This window comes from Sycon ciliatum, chromosome 1, assembly GCF_964019385.1.
Source record: "Sycon ciliatum chromosome 1, ocSycCili1.1, whole genome shotgun sequence".
In the NCBI taxonomy this organism is placed as follows: domain Eukaryota; kingdom Metazoa; phylum Porifera; class Calcarea; order Leucosolenida; family Sycettidae; genus Sycon; species Sycon ciliatum.
In genome coordinates, this window is record NC_088643.1 from 14,005,369 (window position 1) to 14,022,299 (window position 16,931).

The 16,931-nt window shown below is 47.8% G+C and overlaps 1 protein-coding gene and 1 non-coding gene across 5 annotated transcripts in view; both read left to right on the plus strand.

Annotated features, from left to right (window-relative positions):
- The window catches only part of LOC135814569 (ankyrin-3-like), a 41,872-nt gene that overhangs the window by 5,225 nt on the left and 19,716 nt on the right, over nt 1-16,931 (plus strand). For 2 of the 4 annotated variants that reach the window (XM_065327731.1, XM_065327707.1), the window contains exons 2-11: nt 862-1,599; nt 2,515-2,719; nt 5,442-5,556; nt 8,648-8,737; nt 9,661-9,734; nt 11,511-11,621; nt 12,038-12,110; nt 13,155-13,343; nt 13,956-14,119; nt 15,318-15,412. In XM_065327731.1, coding sequence (XP_065183803.1) covers nt 862-1,599; nt 2,515-2,719; nt 5,442-5,556; nt 8,648-8,737; nt 9,661-9,734; nt 11,511-11,621; nt 12,038-12,110; nt 13,155-13,343; nt 13,956-14,119; nt 15,318-15,412 — 1,854 coding nt within the window. The remainder of the gene's footprint in view (nt 1-861; nt 1,600-2,514; nt 2,720-5,441; nt 5,557-8,647; nt 8,738-9,660; nt 9,735-11,510; nt 11,622-12,037; nt 12,111-13,154; nt 13,344-13,955; nt 14,120-15,317; nt 15,413-16,931) is intronic. The other 2 variants (XM_065327714.1, XM_065327723.1) reach the window with 2 other exon arrangements.
- Trnai-aau (transfer RNA isoleucine (anticodon AAU)) lies at nt 10,956-11,037 on the plus strand. Its single transcript has one exon. It is a non-coding gene; the product is annotated as a tRNA-Ile (tRNA).

A 16,931-nucleotide genomic window follows, 5' to 3' on the forward strand; every position in this document is an offset into this window, starting at 1 on the left:
GCCTCAAGCTGAGAGGATGCGTCGTTCCGGAGCTCTTTGCACCGCTGCCGAAGGCTGAGTACAATAATCCAGAGAAGCAAGGGCACCAACGGTTGCCTCCTCTGTCCAAAGTGATACAGATTTTGTGCTTGGATGTACGATTTTTCTTTCGGATGTACACCATGCACGAGCTATTGTGCTATGTACAGTTCTATACACATCTGATGAGCCTTTTTTATTTTGCAACTTTTTATTTTTTTCCACCTCTCGCATATGATTCTGGAAGTTTTAACTGACGCGAAATATAGATATAAAAAATGATGGCCTTATATTATAATGAGACTTTGGGTATAAGGACACTTCGCGAATAAGGACAATTTTCTGATGCCCCGCCGAGTGACGTTGTACGCAAAGTTGTCTGTATCCCTAGGGTGATATTCACCTGCCTCTATTTGCACGATTGCCGCCTTCGTTGTCAAACGCATCTTCGGCATATTCTAGTTTGAGATCGACAGTACAGCACAGTGTAGTCCTGTACTAGTGCAAGATTGAAATGAGCCATGGGCTGTGGAGATCAGCTAGACTTTGTAGCAGCTAATGACTCGGCTAGTCGGATCAGGAGACCTGCGCGGCCAAAATAGTTGACCAATCACATCGAAGCACGGGATCAAGATTTGATCAATCATGTGCAAGCGATTTTGATTAAAGAAAAATGCTACCGGTGAATATGGGGTGGATATAGGGTGGATAGAGAGTGACTATAGGGCTGTGCATGGATGCATGAAAAGCATGTGAGTGAATATCACCGTAGGTCTAAGTAGTTTCATGTCCATGCACACATTCATGGCTCTTCCTTCTTTTCTTCTTCTTCGCTTTCTCCAGATGAAGGGCTAGCGCATGGTGAGCCGATTCACAACTCATTTTTCCAGTTGAAAATAGTGAATATTCTTCCAAAACCGGCTACACCAAGAACGACACCAGAATCGACGGCCGCAATAACGGAAACATCCAGTGCGTCCGAAGTTGCGGCGGGTACTGTCCAGAATGAAACCGTTTCCGCGGTTGACTCCAGAGAAGGTGAGCCGAGTGCGGACGCGGAAGAAGACAATGGCGTGGAGCTTGGAGCGAGGGTGTTTCGAGCAATGTCCAAGGATAAGTTTTACGTAGGGCCGTGGGGCATCACCATTGGATCTAGCAAGGGTTGTGCTCTTTGTCTGCCAGAGCTAACTCTGGTCCAGCCTGAACATGCCCACATCGAGTGGAGGTCTGATAATCCCAGCTCAGCAAGTATGTTGTCTCCGGCTGACGGCGGCCGGGCTCGGTTGACTTTGCAGGATCTTAGCGGTGGAGGACGCTTTTGGCTAAGCTGCCAGCCTGGATGTTCTGTAATACTGCATGGAAGTGATGAAGGGGATGAAGAACAACGATCAGAATTGCTAAGTGAGCCTGTTAAGCTATGCTGGGGGGCCAAGTTCAGTGTGGGACGAGTACAGTTTCAAGTCATTCCTTTGACACCGCCTGAACTGGCCAGGAAGCGTCTGTTTGCTGCCGTGCGTAACAACGACGCGACTGTCTTGTCGGCGGTGCTTGATGCAGCCAAGGAGCACAGTGGTCTTGATGGTAAGGACAGTATTGTTCCCAGGTGCGTGCCCCGTATGGGTTCCTGGGTGCCCGGAACCCCCCTTTTTTCCCTCAAAATGCAAGATTTTGCTTCATTTTTTGAAAAATTTCACGGGGAGGCCCCCGGAACCCCCCCCCCCCATTAAAGGGCACCGGCGCACGCGCCTGGTTCCTACTTCAAGTACTGATGCCCTTCCTGCTGCAGCCTTTCCTGATACTACTGCTACTTCTGCTGTTGTTGTTGTGCTGTTGTTCCCACCGCTGCTGCTGTTGCTGCTGCTGCTGTTTTCTTACTGCTGCTGCTACTGATGCTACTGTTCATGATAATTATAGTGGTGGGCCTTGTTAGTCTTGTCATAGCAATTGTCCTCGTTGCCGTTGTCTACATTGGCCTTCGTGAAGTCGCGAAATGTGCAGGCAACGATGCCGTGTTCACGCAAATTTCGACAAGGGTTGCTAGCCGGAGCATGCATGATGAAAGGGATTTCCCCGTCAGTTGTGATCCTGGAACTCTATCAGTGCTTGCAGGGGTGTTCTTAGGCGCATACTGATCATGCTGCACTGCCCTTGTTGTGCTCATGTACACGTGCATATCATGCGACAGGGATGAATGTTGGCTGAGCAGGGTCATAGGAACCCGGTCTGGCCAGCCCAAAAACAATGACCTACCCAAATCGTGCAAACGGGTATATCAAATAACGTTCATTTCCCATCAAGTATCTCATTTAGCCGGCCCGCCTGAAATCCCGTTCCTGCCGCCCTGTAAAGTCTTGAACAGGATGCATGCTTTTAGATGTATGCCTCTGCATGTGGTCACCGTAATAGACAACTGAGCGACTGGCACTCAGAACCTCTGCGCTTCTGTTGCTTAGTTGTGTTTTCTCGTTCCGTGTGCGTGTTGCTTCTTGCTCCAAGGTGCAGGTGATCCGTGTCTATTGCTGCGACAAACATCCACCGAGCTCACGAGGGGTCTTGACCTGGACATCACGGACCAGCAGCCATGTCCGTCATTCGAGGAAGAGACCAGTGAGCGCCTACAGCGGCGTATGAGATCGCCGTTTGCGATAGGCACACGGCGAGAGAGGTGGCGAGAGTTCCTGCAGCGTCATGCCCAGACAAGGTACGCATCTCTTTGTCAACTGAAGTCGCCTAATGGTTACGCAACAGTAACGCAGTATGAAGCATGCACTCCGTACAAGTATTTCTGATTCGATATTCCCACTATATTCACTAGAATATCTCATTATCCGGACGTCAACTACCGCTATTCGGATGATCGATTATCCGGATCGCCTGATTGTGCTGGACAATGAAAAAATACCAAATTTTTCGAAGTTATTGCTGATTTTTCCCAATCGGAGCACCATTCAAGCGAAGCACAAGATGTACTACTGCAGGTTAAAGTCAACCGTATAACAATAGCAATTTCAAATGGTGAACCGGGTACTATTCGGCCAATAAAATGTAAAGAACTCTTCCTCTCCTCTCCTCCATGCGCTCTCACAGCCGACTCACTGCTACCCTCGGTAGCCATTACACACACCAACAGCCATACGAGGAAGGGTTGCAGGTAGATACTGAAATTCCTCCTGACAGCTGTTCCGCCTTCATAAGGCTCATCAGAGAAGGTGATATTGAATAGGGTGATATCAGGTGGACATGGTCAGATTTATACTGCAAAACATGGGCGCAAGATTACGGGCAAAGTGTGAGAATGAGAAGTTACAATTCTCCAGCAACACAGTACCAGGGGTTCCAAGAAAATGGCAGGTGAGTAATCCAATCACAAGCAAAAATTACTAAACTACACCTAGCCGTTAGAAAATTAATGTTAGCAGCTTGTGATTGAAGTTCTCACCTGCCATTTTCTTGGAACCCCTGGTACTGTGTTGCTGGAGAATTGTAACTTCTCATTCTCACACTTCGCCCGTAATCTTGCGCCCATGTTTTGTAGTATAAATCTGACCATCTCCACCTGATATCATCCTATTCAATATCACCTTCTCTGATGAGCCTTATGAAGGCGAAACAGCTGTCAGGAGGAATTTCAGTATCTACCTGCAACCCTTCCTTGTATGGCTGTTGGTGTGTGTAATGGCTACCGAGGGTAGCAGTGAGTCAGCTGTGAGAGCGCATGGAGGAGAGGAGAGGAAGAGTTCTTTACATTGTATAACGATAGTGTCAAACAATAAGAGGACAGAGAAAATGTTTTAAGTCCGAGTTTCACGCACTAAGCGATCATTAGAAAACAGTAATGATAAATCTGGATCAGTATTGGTTTATATACTCACAAAGCAAAGTGTGAATGGCTGCATCATGGCGCAAATCTAAAAGTTGTGAATGACAGCAGTGGTGAAAGGTGACAACCACTGGAGCCGGTTGTCTCTTACTTAATTAGGTGATGGCTGTGGATGGTTTGAAGTTCCGAAGGTAGTACTTATTCTCGCGGCGACACTTTGACACAAGCTCACTCCTCTTGTTGAGAGAGAGAGGTGCTTGCCAATTTTTCCGCCAGGTACAGGTTGCACCTTTTGCTTTTGTTGCTGTAAGCCGCTGCTCTGTGGTGTACCGCCCATTGAATGCTGCATGCCTTGCCTTCATCCTTCTTGGCCCAGACGTACTGCGATAGGCGGGTGTCCTTCTCGTGTTGTCTGTGGCGGAATGATGATTGGTGGCTATAGTAGCGTTGTTTGAACGATAGTGTCAGTTTGAGGAGCTGGAGTGCGACAAGTTCCTGTTGTACTGCTGAAGAGAATGGAACATGATGAAATCATGCTGGAGTATGCATGCCTTATATAGATGTGTGACTGCTCCCTTATCCGAACATTCTTCTCATCCGTACCTCCTGGAGACAGCCTGCGCCCCGGCGGGTGCAGATAATTTGCACTCTACCGTATTGCTGTGGCTTGGAAATGCAGTGAGAGGACACCCCAAATCCGGCTACACATGATCTCCGCCAAAAAACTTCGGAACAAGAAAGAACAAGCGAATAAATCCAGGAGCTACATTATCTGGTTAGATACTTTGAACTGACCTAATGAGCTGGTTGCCCGTTAAATTATAAGTGCGCAGGTATATTCAAAGTTAAATTCCAATGGTTTTTATCCGACTTTTCTCCTGTCTAAGACTTTGCACACTCCAACGCAGCCATTTACTCATTTGACTTCTCTCGACGCTCATACCAATTGATCTCTGTGCTGCGAAGATCAATTCTCCTTCACCTGTTTATTTGGGCATGTCCCAACAATTTTCTCTTCATCAGCAAATGTAAGCCTAGATACTTGGCCGATGGTACCACCGGCAGATCTTGACTATTGCATGTCACGCGTAGGGCAAAGGGTGGTGCTCTGTGAGGAGGGATTGGTAGGATTTGTGTTTTCGTTTCATTCAGAATTAAGCCACGCTGCCGTAGCCAGTCAGACAGGTGTTGTACTGCACCGGACAGTCACTGAGCAACGATTGCCGGTGTCTCGGCACTGGATCGTAATTATAACGTAAAAGTGAAAGTGACTTGGTGCAAACAAAAGTACCTTGATGCACTAGTAACCATGGTAACATCCTTCGCATTTCCCTGGTGAGCGCTTGCGAATATTTGTCAGGTACTTCCCCCCCCCCCCCATTGCTTTGTAAGTTGCTAATCCCTTTCCACTTTGTGTACGTGCTCTTCATTTTCTTTTTTCTCTTCTTCCGTGGTTGGTCTCACCCTCTCCTCAATTCAATTGGCTGTCTTGACATGCCACGAGGTGCAGAAATAAATAAAAATAAAAATAATACTTGCAATTTTTCACGTGATTTTTTTGCAATTTTTTTTCTCTGCACATTATGCGGCTTGTGTTTGCTAGGCATGAAAGGCTGTATCTGAGGTCTCGAGCGTTCCAGACGGTTGGACTGCTACACGTGGCCGTAGCGCAATCAAACGTGGACATGGTCTCTCTTCTGCTGGCGGAGGGGGCACAGGTGCAGTATAGCATACACTTTGTTTGTTGTATTTATATCATTATCTCATGGCACATCATGATGACGGCCAGTAAAACTGAGACAAGGGTGAAAGCCAACCACAGCAGTAAAACAGATAAAAGAATACGAATAAAAGGCAAAGAAGGCAAAGGAGGAGACAAACCACCAGGATGTCATGCAAATACATGAAACCTATAATTGAGCAGAGATTTTAGCAACAAAATTATCCATCGACGTGCTGGTCTTGGCCTGCGTTGGTAATGTTGCCCAAAACACGTAGCCAGCAAAGATCGGGGATCTAGTGAATAGGGTGGAGGCAGCGTGTGGGAGACTGAATGAGTTCCGGGTATTCCGTGTTTCGGAGAACCAATTATAAGCCTGCACTTATGCTGAATGTTTTCACTATTTCCAAAATCACCAAGGTCTTGTGACAACGCAATTCAAGAACAATAATTATTATCTTCTTGAGTTGCAGTGCATGACCGTGGTGGTGGTGGTGATGGTGGTGGTGATATTGATTAGGATATAACTAAGGGGCCGTCCGTAAATATCGATGTTTTTTTAGAGACGATATTGGTGCGTCTGGGGGGGGAGGGGGGTTGAGCCATGTGCGTCTTTTCGAGCATCAGAAAAATATCGATGTAAATATCTGAAGTTTCGCCGATCCCTGCACGCGGACGTCTAAATGGCCATACAAGAAATGTGAAACCAGCTTCCGTTCGCGGAGCTAAAACTCGCGACACAAGAACAAAATCAAAAATTGGAAGCTGTACGCCCATGGCGAATTTCAAGAGCAAAAGAATGAGCTATTGATTGTGGAAATCGGCCGAACGATGCCTGCAGGAGACCTTTTTCAAGACGTAGAGGCAGTGCGAACAAACACGGACGAACTCCACAAGAGTTTCCAGTCTTCACTGTCTGAACAAGGTTGATGAAATATGGTGGTAAAGACACACCTGGCAATATGGCGGTAAACACACGCCTGCCCACACACGCTCTCTAAGCTGCACAGTTCTGGCACAGAGCTCTCCTTCTCACCACCACCACCATCAGTTCGCGCCTGGCGCCTCGTCGATGTATGGTTGGCGGTATCTGACATAGCAGGCTGGTACATCAAGTAGCGCATGGCACATAGAAGATGACACAGCAACGACATAGCTCGATTGCGACGTACGTTTCGTCCCCGCTGGACTCATCAGGCAATCTTCTTCTTGGATGTCTTCATACGGAGCTTAACTCGGGAGAATGAATTTGAAGACACCACTGCAGCTGTACTTATGGTTGATGAAATATGGTGGTAAAGACACACCTGGCAATATGGCGGTAAACACACGCCTGCCCACACACGCTCTCTAAGCTGCACAGTTCTGGCGCAGAGCTCTCCTTCTCACCACCACCACCATCAGTTCGCGCCTGGCGCCTCGTCGATGCATGGTTGGCGGTATCTGACATAGCAGGCTGGTACATCAAGTAGCGCATGGCACATAGAAGATGACACAGCAACGACATAGCTCGATTGCGACGTACGTTTCGTCCCTGCTGGACTCATCAGGCAATCTTCTTCTTGGATGTCTTCATACGGAGCTTAACTCGGGAGAATGAATTTGAAGACACCACTGCAGCTGTACTTATGGTTGATGAAATATGGTGGTAAAGACACACCTGGCAATATGGCGGTTAACACACGCCTGCCCAAACACGCTCTCTAAGCTGCACAGTTCTGGCACAGAGCTCTCCTTCTCACCACCACCACCATCAGTTCGCGCCTGGCGCCTCGTCGATGCATGGTTGGCGGTATCTGACATAGCAGGCTGGTACATCAAGTAGCGCATGGCACATAGAAGATGACACAGCAACGACATAGCTCGATTGCTGTGTCTGAACAAGGATTTGAAAAAATTCAAGCCCGAGCGTAGCCGCTTTGGCTACACCAGTACACGATGAGTTGCACTTTGAACGCTTTTTGTACGATGAGTTGTACTGCACGGGTAGCGCTAGCGCGCCAGCAAACTTGCCATCTTGGGTTCATATTATTGACAAAAAAAGGAAAAAAATGAGCATCCAAAAATATTGATTCCATGATCTAGATGTACATGTGCGTCTTCTGGGGGGAGGGGGTCAAGGGAGAGAAGCACCAATATCGTCTCTAAAAAAACATCGATATTTACGGACGGCCCCTAAAATGGGATGCAGTGGAACCTTGGAACATTGAAGAAATTGGAGGTGTGTTATAAACCATGTACATCACTCAGAATACCGTCTGTGATGGGTGCCTCCTATCAAGTGAAGAGCATGCTAAAGCTCTTCATTCCTGGAACTATTCCAAAGGTGTTTGATGTCACACAGGGGTGTATGTGATACACAGTCTGGGAGAGATTCCTCCCCATTGCTCAATTTCTCATCCCCTCTCTCTCTCTTTCTCTCTCTCTCTCTATTTCTCTCTCTCTCTCTCTCTCATCTCACCCTCTCTCTCTCTCTCTCTCTCTCTCTCTCTCTCTCTCTCTCTCTCTCTCTCTCTCTCTCTCTCTCTCTCTCTCTCTCTCTCTCTCTCTCTCTCTCTCTCTCTCTCTCTCTCTCTCTCTCTCTCTCTAACTCTCTCTCTAACTCTCTCTCTAACTCTCTCTCTCTCTCTCTCTCTCTCTCTCTCTCTCTCTCTCTCTCTCTCTCTCTCTCTCTCTCTCTCTCTCTCTCTCTCTCTCTCTCTCTCTCTCTCTCTCTCTCTCTCTCTCTCTCTCTCTCTCTCTCTCTCTCTCTCTCTCTCTCTCTCTCTCTCTCTCTCTCTCTCTCTCTCTCTCTCTCTCTCTCTCTCTCTCTCTCTCTCTCTAACTCTCTCTCTCTCTCTCTCTCTGTCTCTGTCTCTCTCTTTCTCTCTCTCTCTCTCTCTCCCCCTCCCCAATCGCCCAATTTGTCCTTCCCGCTCCTATGTTCAATATCCCCCTCCTCATTGTCTTTCCCCAATATTCTCTCTCTCTTTCTCTGTCTCTCTCTCTGTCTCTCTCTCTCTCTATCTCTCTCTCTCTCTTTTTTTCTCTCTCTCTCTCCCTCCCTTTCTCTCTCTCTATCTCCCTCCCTCTCTTATTCTGTCTGTAAGGCGAATGACGGAGACAATTCGTCCCAGGAATCACCCCTAATGATGGCGGTGAAGCATGACAATATGGAAATTGCAAGACTACTGTTGGAGGTATTGTTATGTTTTGTACAAGATTACGCATTTGGGCAATAGTGTGCAGTTATCATTGTTCTCTTTTCGCATTGCAGTATTTTCTGTTTATAAATTGACCTTTTATGGCCTAAAAAAGAATTCAAGAAGGGGTTTAACCCCGTATTGGTGATATTGGTATTGTACTGTTAAATCGAGGCCCCAAGTTGGGAGGGTACGACTAGTATCACCATGGCCCTCCCCATTCATCCAAAGAAGCAATAAAAGAGCGCTGAAACGCGTCCTGTTGGCCGAAAATTCCTACGGGAACACCCCACACCCCGCGTCGTATCACTCCCCGCTGCCCGGTGCCCCCCCGCCAATGTTATGATTTTTGTCTCCACTTCGCCTTTTCAAGCGTGCAGCCTCTCGTGATGTTTTGTCCTAGGGTGGTGTGACTCACACTCGGTGCATGCTCAGCGTGTACAGACTCTCTGTGATGGCGTGCATTGCGTAGAATATGGAGATTACAACTTTCAAGTCTCTGCAACCCGATCACTTGCATGGAGGTAACCGGACCTGCACACCACAGACCCTTCATCCCAAACAAGCACCCTTACCTTCCGGTGCCCGACACGTATAATGGTAGACATACTCGTACTGAAAACAACAGTTACTGTCCATCCTGCATTGTGTGACCAGTGCATTTCTTCCTTGCCACATTTGAGTCCGGAAAAGGCCGAAGATAGGGAGTAAGAAATCAGCCAGGTTTAAATAGAAACTACGGGTTTACAGACTGATTCAGTGGAGGTAACATGTGGGCTCGTCGTCTGGCGCTACGTTGCTGCTTTTGGCATCAGCTTCTCTATTTAGCAGCTGTGTTTGTGCCCACACTGCATTTCGAAAATTGTGCATTTGTTTGTAATATGACTGTTGCCTTTCCTGGATGTTGACTGTGGGTGCAGCATGGAGCGAGGGTGGAGATCACGGACAGGAACGCACACCTGCTGTTTCAAGGTGCCGCGTCGCACAAGATGAGGTCTGTGCCTACTCACAATATCAAATATCAAATATATGTCAGTACTCCGACCTGCACACAAGTGTGTGTGTGTGTGTGTGTGTGTGTGTGTGTGTGTGTGTGTGTGTGTGTGTGTGTGTGTGTGTGTGTGTGTGCGTGTGTGTGTGTGTGTGTGTGTCTGCCTGTCTGTCTATGCATGTTCGCCTGTCCCTTCGTCCGTCCGTCTAGTTCTTATTCTGCTGTGGATACTTGGTTTTCTTTCTTTTATTCTGCCTCGTTTTTTCACTCCCAGTGTGTCAGTCTAAAAGCAACCACTCACGCACACACACACACACACACACACGCACACACACACACACACACACACACACACACACACACACCATTGGACCATTGGACGCCCATTGCCGGAGGCGATGATAGCGATGCTACAGCAGAAGCCATAGCAGCTTGTGGTTACACACACACACACACACACACACACACACACACACACACACACACACACACACACACACACACACACACACACACACACACACACAAACACACACACGTGCGCGCAGTCATGCTCTTACTTTCCACGGCTTATAAGGACATCTTGTTGCAGCTGAACATACGTGCTAGGCAGGCAATGGTGACGCTTGTATCAGTCAGGCAACGGTAGCAGCCGTACTGCTAACCGGCAATGGCAAAAGTACAGTCCATTTCAAAACTATAGACGCGTACCTAGGCAAAAACCGTTATGCCAGCATCTATACCACATAAAATCTGTGATCACTTTGTGCATAATTTTTTCCAAATTGGGCGTCTGTTATCCAATCCTTTAGAAACTATATGAGAGTAATTGTGGAGCGATCCTGAGCAATATTCCGAAAACTATTCTCAAAAAGTTCCAGCCAAATTTGAAATATTTCAAAAACCCTACGCGTCTATAGTTTTGAAATGCACTGTAGTGAGGTTTCCTGCAGCTTCATACATAGACAGTGGTCTAATCTAGTGCTGCTGCATCACGCATTGCCTGCTGCTTTTCGTTGTTAGAGCCTCTGGCGCTAGAGTGACGAGCTATCTTAATGTCTGTGGTGCCTCCTTTGCACCATGGCTGGTAGCTCGGCTTGCTTTTAAAAACCTTGTAGCTGTACTGATGAGGCCTTTATGGCCGCTACAGCTTGCTGTCTACAGCATGGGGTGCATAGAAAGTGGTGTGGACAAGATGGTAATTTTCCCGACACGTAAGAAAACGGTAGCGTGGCCGAGTGGTCTAAGGCGCTGGGTTAATGCTCCAGTCTCTACGGAGGCGTGCGTTCGAATCCCACCGCTGCCACCAGTGTTAGCTCCCGGCTAAACACACAGTCCCGTCACACTCGTGGAACACAGGTTTTTATAGTTTCTGAAGTATTGAATCTGGCAGAAGTAGAAGGTTTAGACTTAGAGAAAGGGAAAGACAAAAGAGAGACAAGCAAGAATCACTGGAGCACGCACTCTTGTATAACTGATGGGTTCTCATTACTATGACAACGGAGCGGGAACTTTGAATAGTGAGTACAGAATAATTGTACTGTATGGATGTCTAGTACAAATTGTTACAAAAGAAAAGACTTGACCGTATGATGGAAGCGAATTTGATAACTGCGGGACCGATCGGTAGAGAGCAGATCTGGTCTACATGAGTTTTAAGGCAATGGTGACAACTGTTTTGTTACCATAAAAATGATAAGCAGCCACAGAAAAATGATAAGCAGCCATGTCACCACTGCAACTGACTGGATGGTGTTGTCGTGTTCTGTTGACGTGCAGGCAGCTGCTTCTAAACGTGCCTCTGCTATGCTCTTCTGCCGAAGTCGGTGATGTAGACGAGGTCCGCCGACTTCTGGCCTGCAACACGCCGCCCAATGGCATTGGACTCAGGTGAGCTTTCCTGTGCGATGCACGTGTGTATAGGGTGAAGGGGGGGGGGGGGGGGGGAGGGTCATGATATTGTGTCAGGTATGTGTGTGTGGGGGGGGGGGGGGGGGGGAGTTTAAGTAGGTTAACCGTAGGTGATTGTATTTTTTTGTGTTTACTGAACACGTTGATGTGACCGAAGGCAATACAGAGGTGACGTGGACGGTTGGCTATGGGTTAGCTATGGGTCAGCTATGGGTTGGCCAAGGCAAACTTACAAGAAGGAAATAAAATAGGGAGGAAAGGTTGCCTATGTTGCGATAGTTGACTTTATCTGGCGATTCTGGCTTGTTGGTATCAAAATCGACCCTGGGGCCAGTGCTGGCTTGAGTGTGCATTATGTCCCTGCTGCTGCTGCTGCTACTTCTGTTGCTGTCCAGAAATAAGAACTCACTGCACTTTGCGTCCATGTCGGGTCATGCAGAAGTCGTAAAGTTACTACTCCATGCTGGTGTAAGTGAGGGTAGAATGGCGTTGACCTGAACTCGGGACAAGAGACAAGTGCAGTGGGGGAATCCCCCTGCCAGCAACACTAACCCCACACTCTGTCAGAGTAGATCACAGTGATTTAGATTTGAACACCACTGAGTGGACTGGATAAAACAACCAGTTTTCTCCTGCAATCACCTGTAAAGAACTATTGTCAGTTTTGCCGCTACCTGTCCACTGGCATCATTGAGTAATGCTTCCAGTGGTACCCCCTCCCCCCCCCCCCCCCTCTCCCTGCTAGTACCTAACAGTGATACGAGGCTCATGCATGACTGTTATGACAGAGTAAAGTGCAATTCCAATCACGTCATCACACATAGTTCCCTCTCCTGCCTCGTAGTTTTTAAGTGCAATTCCAATCACGTCATCACACATAATATTTCCCTCTCCTGCCTGGCAGATTTCTCATGCACTCATCTTCGGGGTAAATGACCACGTCTGAAACATGTCAGTGGCTGTTTCAGCTTGAACGAGCCAGTACCGTATTTTCCGGAGTATATGCCGCGTTGAAGTATATAAGCAGCACTCCCCATTTTTTCCCCACAGATTTCAGACATCTATCCTATTTATCACCTTGAATTTGATCATCGGAGTATATGCCGCACCCCCTTTTTTGGGTGAATTTCGAGTGTTCAAAGTGCGGCTTATACTTCGGACGATGTGGTAGTTTGTCATTTTTAATTATTTGAAATTGCATGCAAACTAATAACTTTTCCTAGGAGAATGTCAGTGCATGCTTCACCACAGTGACACTGTTCATTAAACAAAATTCACGGTTCGCGTCAGACTCGGCTAGAGGCCAAGTTTTCCGCACCCGTAGGAACGCCACCACTCTTCAAGGATCAAGGGCGCAGATGCGCTGAGCTCCTAAAGCGGTGGGAGGTGAGTAGATCAACACACCAGCAAGTGGTCAAAGACCGAAAATCCCATTCACTGCATCCAAGTTTTCCTCACTGTTCATGATCTTCACTGTTCACACCGTTCACTATCTGTCTATATATGTCACAGGCCAGTGTTGACACGCAGGGTGGGTCAAAGCAACGGACTGCCTTGCACTATGCTGCCCTTTCCGGCTGCGTTGAGGTTGCTCAGTGCCTGCTCAAAGCTGGTGCCAAAGAGGACACCCAAGATAAGCTTGGTTTCACTGCGTTGAACCTTACTGACAACTCGGAGATGTGCAACTTGCTGAAGAACACGGTACGCAGGAGATAATCTCTGCAAACTATTACAATGTCTGACCGTGTGAACACGTGCGCACAATCTCTCTCTCTCGCTCTCTCCCTCCCTCTCTCTCTCTTTCTCTTTCTCTCTCTCTCTCTTTCTTTCTCTTTCTCTTTCTCTTTCTCTCTCTTCCAATAGTCCCTACTCTACGAAATACTCCTCTTCTGATACCATGCTGATATGCCGGCAAAGTAGCAAAATGATGTATTTTTCAGAGTTCATACTATTGGTCAGTGGAAGATGATGAGCAAAATAGTATAATAAAATGAAGAGCCCCAAACACCTCACCGAAAGGTGGTCATTTCTTGCACCGTACATCGATGATGAGGCGTTCAATGTGCAAATTAAAGTAGGCCAGTCTTCAGACCTTGATCTATTGCAGTCATGACTTTTGTTAAGGGCAAGGCAGATATGGTCTGCGGTGACTGAGGTGGGGAACGCTCTTTATCCTAGTTTTTGGCAGTGAGGTCACGCCGCCTCCACGCGTGCCGTCATCCTCTTAACCAGGGTCAGAAGGTCTGAATCGGATCTCTTGAACATGCCAGTTTTTGTATTCAACATGTGCGTGTGTGTTGTATGCTCGTACAGCAATCACCATCATTGTGCATTGCAGCCCAGGGTGGCGACATCGCCATGGCACGGCAACTCCTGGAAGACGACAGTCTCCGTAGCGACGAGAAGCAGGACTTGGTGAACCAGCGCAATGAGCAACGCCACGCTGCCATCCATCTGGCCTGTGTTGCCGGTAACATGTGAGCAAGACACAGACTAGCACTGTAATAATACTCGAGATGTCATCGCACTACCACATCACAGCTTGTATCAAGCAACTTCTGTACTGAGAATAGGCAACTTAGCTACCAAACAAGCATGAATACAAGGCCTCCCCTCAGATAGAGCCGTCTCTAAAATAAAGCCTGTCTTCCCCCACGAATAGCCCCCCCCCCCCCCCAGAATGCATCTTCTGAAAACTAATAGAGCGCCTGGGCTTCAATTTACGCTTCTACGGTATAGCTTCTCTTCAGTTAGGACACCTCTCTGCATACTACGTACTCCATGAAGATGTGTGCTGTGACTTCAAGCCTGAACCACCAGCCCTAAAGTGCCTACATGTGTGTTAGTTGTCGGGAGCTGATCATGACGTTATGTGAAAGTGAGTCTTTCAGCTGGGAAGATCTTTTACATGTAAGCGAACCCTAAGTCATTAAACAGAGTTCTTTATGCTAACTTGCGGAATATGAGTTCTTGGCAGGCAAGGCTAAAGGCTAGCAAAGAAATTTCTTTCATCAAGTTAAAATTTAAACTAGAGTCACTCGATTAGAATTGAGTGACCCGCACTACAACATTACGCGAAGATGGTGTTTGGAGTTGGGTGCAGTTGTGGAACTTTACGTTGCATACAGTTAGTGACTTGGTCTCCTTGACTGTGTTGTCCCAAGTCTGCATGTACTTAAGTCTAACTACATCACTGGAATACTTCAGCTGCGCTCACTGAAATCCGGCCTGAAGAGCAAAACTGGCGCCCTGCACCAGTTCTGCTCACATCGCAGGTCTTTTACATGTGTGCGTCGAGCCGTGCTAAATCATACAAAAAAAAACTCCATTCCACTCTCAGTATTCCAGCACTCCAGTGCTATAGTTGTGCTTTGTGAAATCAAACACAGAGTGCACATGTGGCACCCTCAACTTGCACGGCCCTTGACACCCTGGACCAGTTCTGCTCACATCGCAGTTCTTTTACATGTGTACGTCGAGCCGCATTCGTACCACATCCAGGGTGTCAAGGGCCGTGCAGGTTGAGGGTGCCACATGTGCACTCTGTGTCTGATTTCACAAAGCACAACTATAGCACTGGAGTGCTGGAATACTGAGAGTGGAATGGAGTTTTTTTTGTATGATTTAGCATGCACATGAACCCAGCTGTTGATGTTTTGTGTTCTACTGCTGCAGTGAGTTCCTACAGCTGCTGTTGCAGCATCGTGTCGACGTGAACATGCCTGGCGGTTCCGGCGAGTGGACACCTCTGATGTTTGCCAGCGCCGCAGGTTAGAAACCGATCCGATCACCCGTTGCTTTGATGTGAAGGGTGTTACGGTCTCTATTCTTTCTGCAGTGTCGAAGTTATAATTATGAATGTAGTGCCTTGCCATAACCGGAGTGGGGCTTGTTTGTTTGTTTTTCTATTTTTGTTTACACCGGAGCCATTCCTGAGTCCAAGTATATGTACGGGTACATTGAATAGATGATTCTCAATTCAGCATGTCCTTTCACTTTTTGCCGGTGTCGGTCCATGTGAAACTTTCTTTGAGCCCAGGCAACGAGGCTTTGTTCTATGTGAACTATAAACCCATGGCTGGGGCCTCCTTTTCGGACTCCCCTCCCCCAACAACCATGAATAGATTCTAAGCGGAGGGGGTTTGGTGCCAATGGGTTACATCATGGGGTGCTCATGGAGCCAAGCAAGACCGTGATCCCCATTGGCGTAAAACAGCCTTCTCTGGTACTGTTTTTATCTAACACCCCTCCCCTCCCATGTGTCTGGTGTTGCTCTATGTCAGACTGGCTTGCAGTTCCAGCAGCAAGGCCAAGCATTTTGTGGCGCGATTATACTTCTATACCTCTAGTCTGTGACCACTTGGGACCCCTCTCCCCCTACTCCTACCCCTACACCCCCTACCCCTACCCCTACCCCTCTCCCCCTACTCCTATCCCTACCCCCTCCCCTACTCCCATCCCTACCCCTCTCCCCTACTACTACCCCCCCCCCATACTCCTATCCCTACCCCTCCCCCTCCCCTACTCCTATCCCTCCCCCTACTCCTATCCCTCCCCCTACTCCTATCCCTCCCCATACTCCTATCCCTCCCCATACTCCTATCCCTCCCCCTACTCCTATCCCTACCCTCCCCCTACTCCCCGCCCCCCCCATTCCTACTACTCGCAGGGCGCGAAATAACGGTCGGACATCGGACAATTTCCGACCGTTTACGGTCAGTTTCCGGATGTTTTTGTACACATCCGGACAAAGTGTCCGCGCACTTTTTTGCAAAGTACAAAAAAGAAAAGGCACGTCAATCCTTTGTCTCATAGTCATTAGTGATGTCGTCTGGCAAGAGAAAGCCAAGTACGGCTGACTCCGGGTGCTCAGCTTGGAAAGAAGCCCAGAGCAGTCAAGACGACCTCTTGTGACAAGTGGGTTGCTGAGTATGATAGGGAGCTTTCAATTTACTTCTGTTTGGCTGAGCTATGAGTATGAGCGCAGTCCCTCAGATCGTAGCGTTGTCGAAAATTTGAAGTGTAAGATGTGTTCCCGTTTTGCTGATAAAATTCGCAGCATCAAGAATTTTTCTGACTCCTTCGTCGTTGGCTCAAGGCACCTGAAAACATCAGCCTACAAAGATCATGCTGCTTCTGAAATGCATCGCCGTACCATGGCATTGTTTGGCAAGGAGCCGTGAGTCAAGCGGAAACCCAATAGTGTATGCGCCAATCGCTCGAGCCTTGTGCAAACTTGACGACGCAGCAGCAGCCAAGGTCGGACTCTTTTCACATCATGATAACATT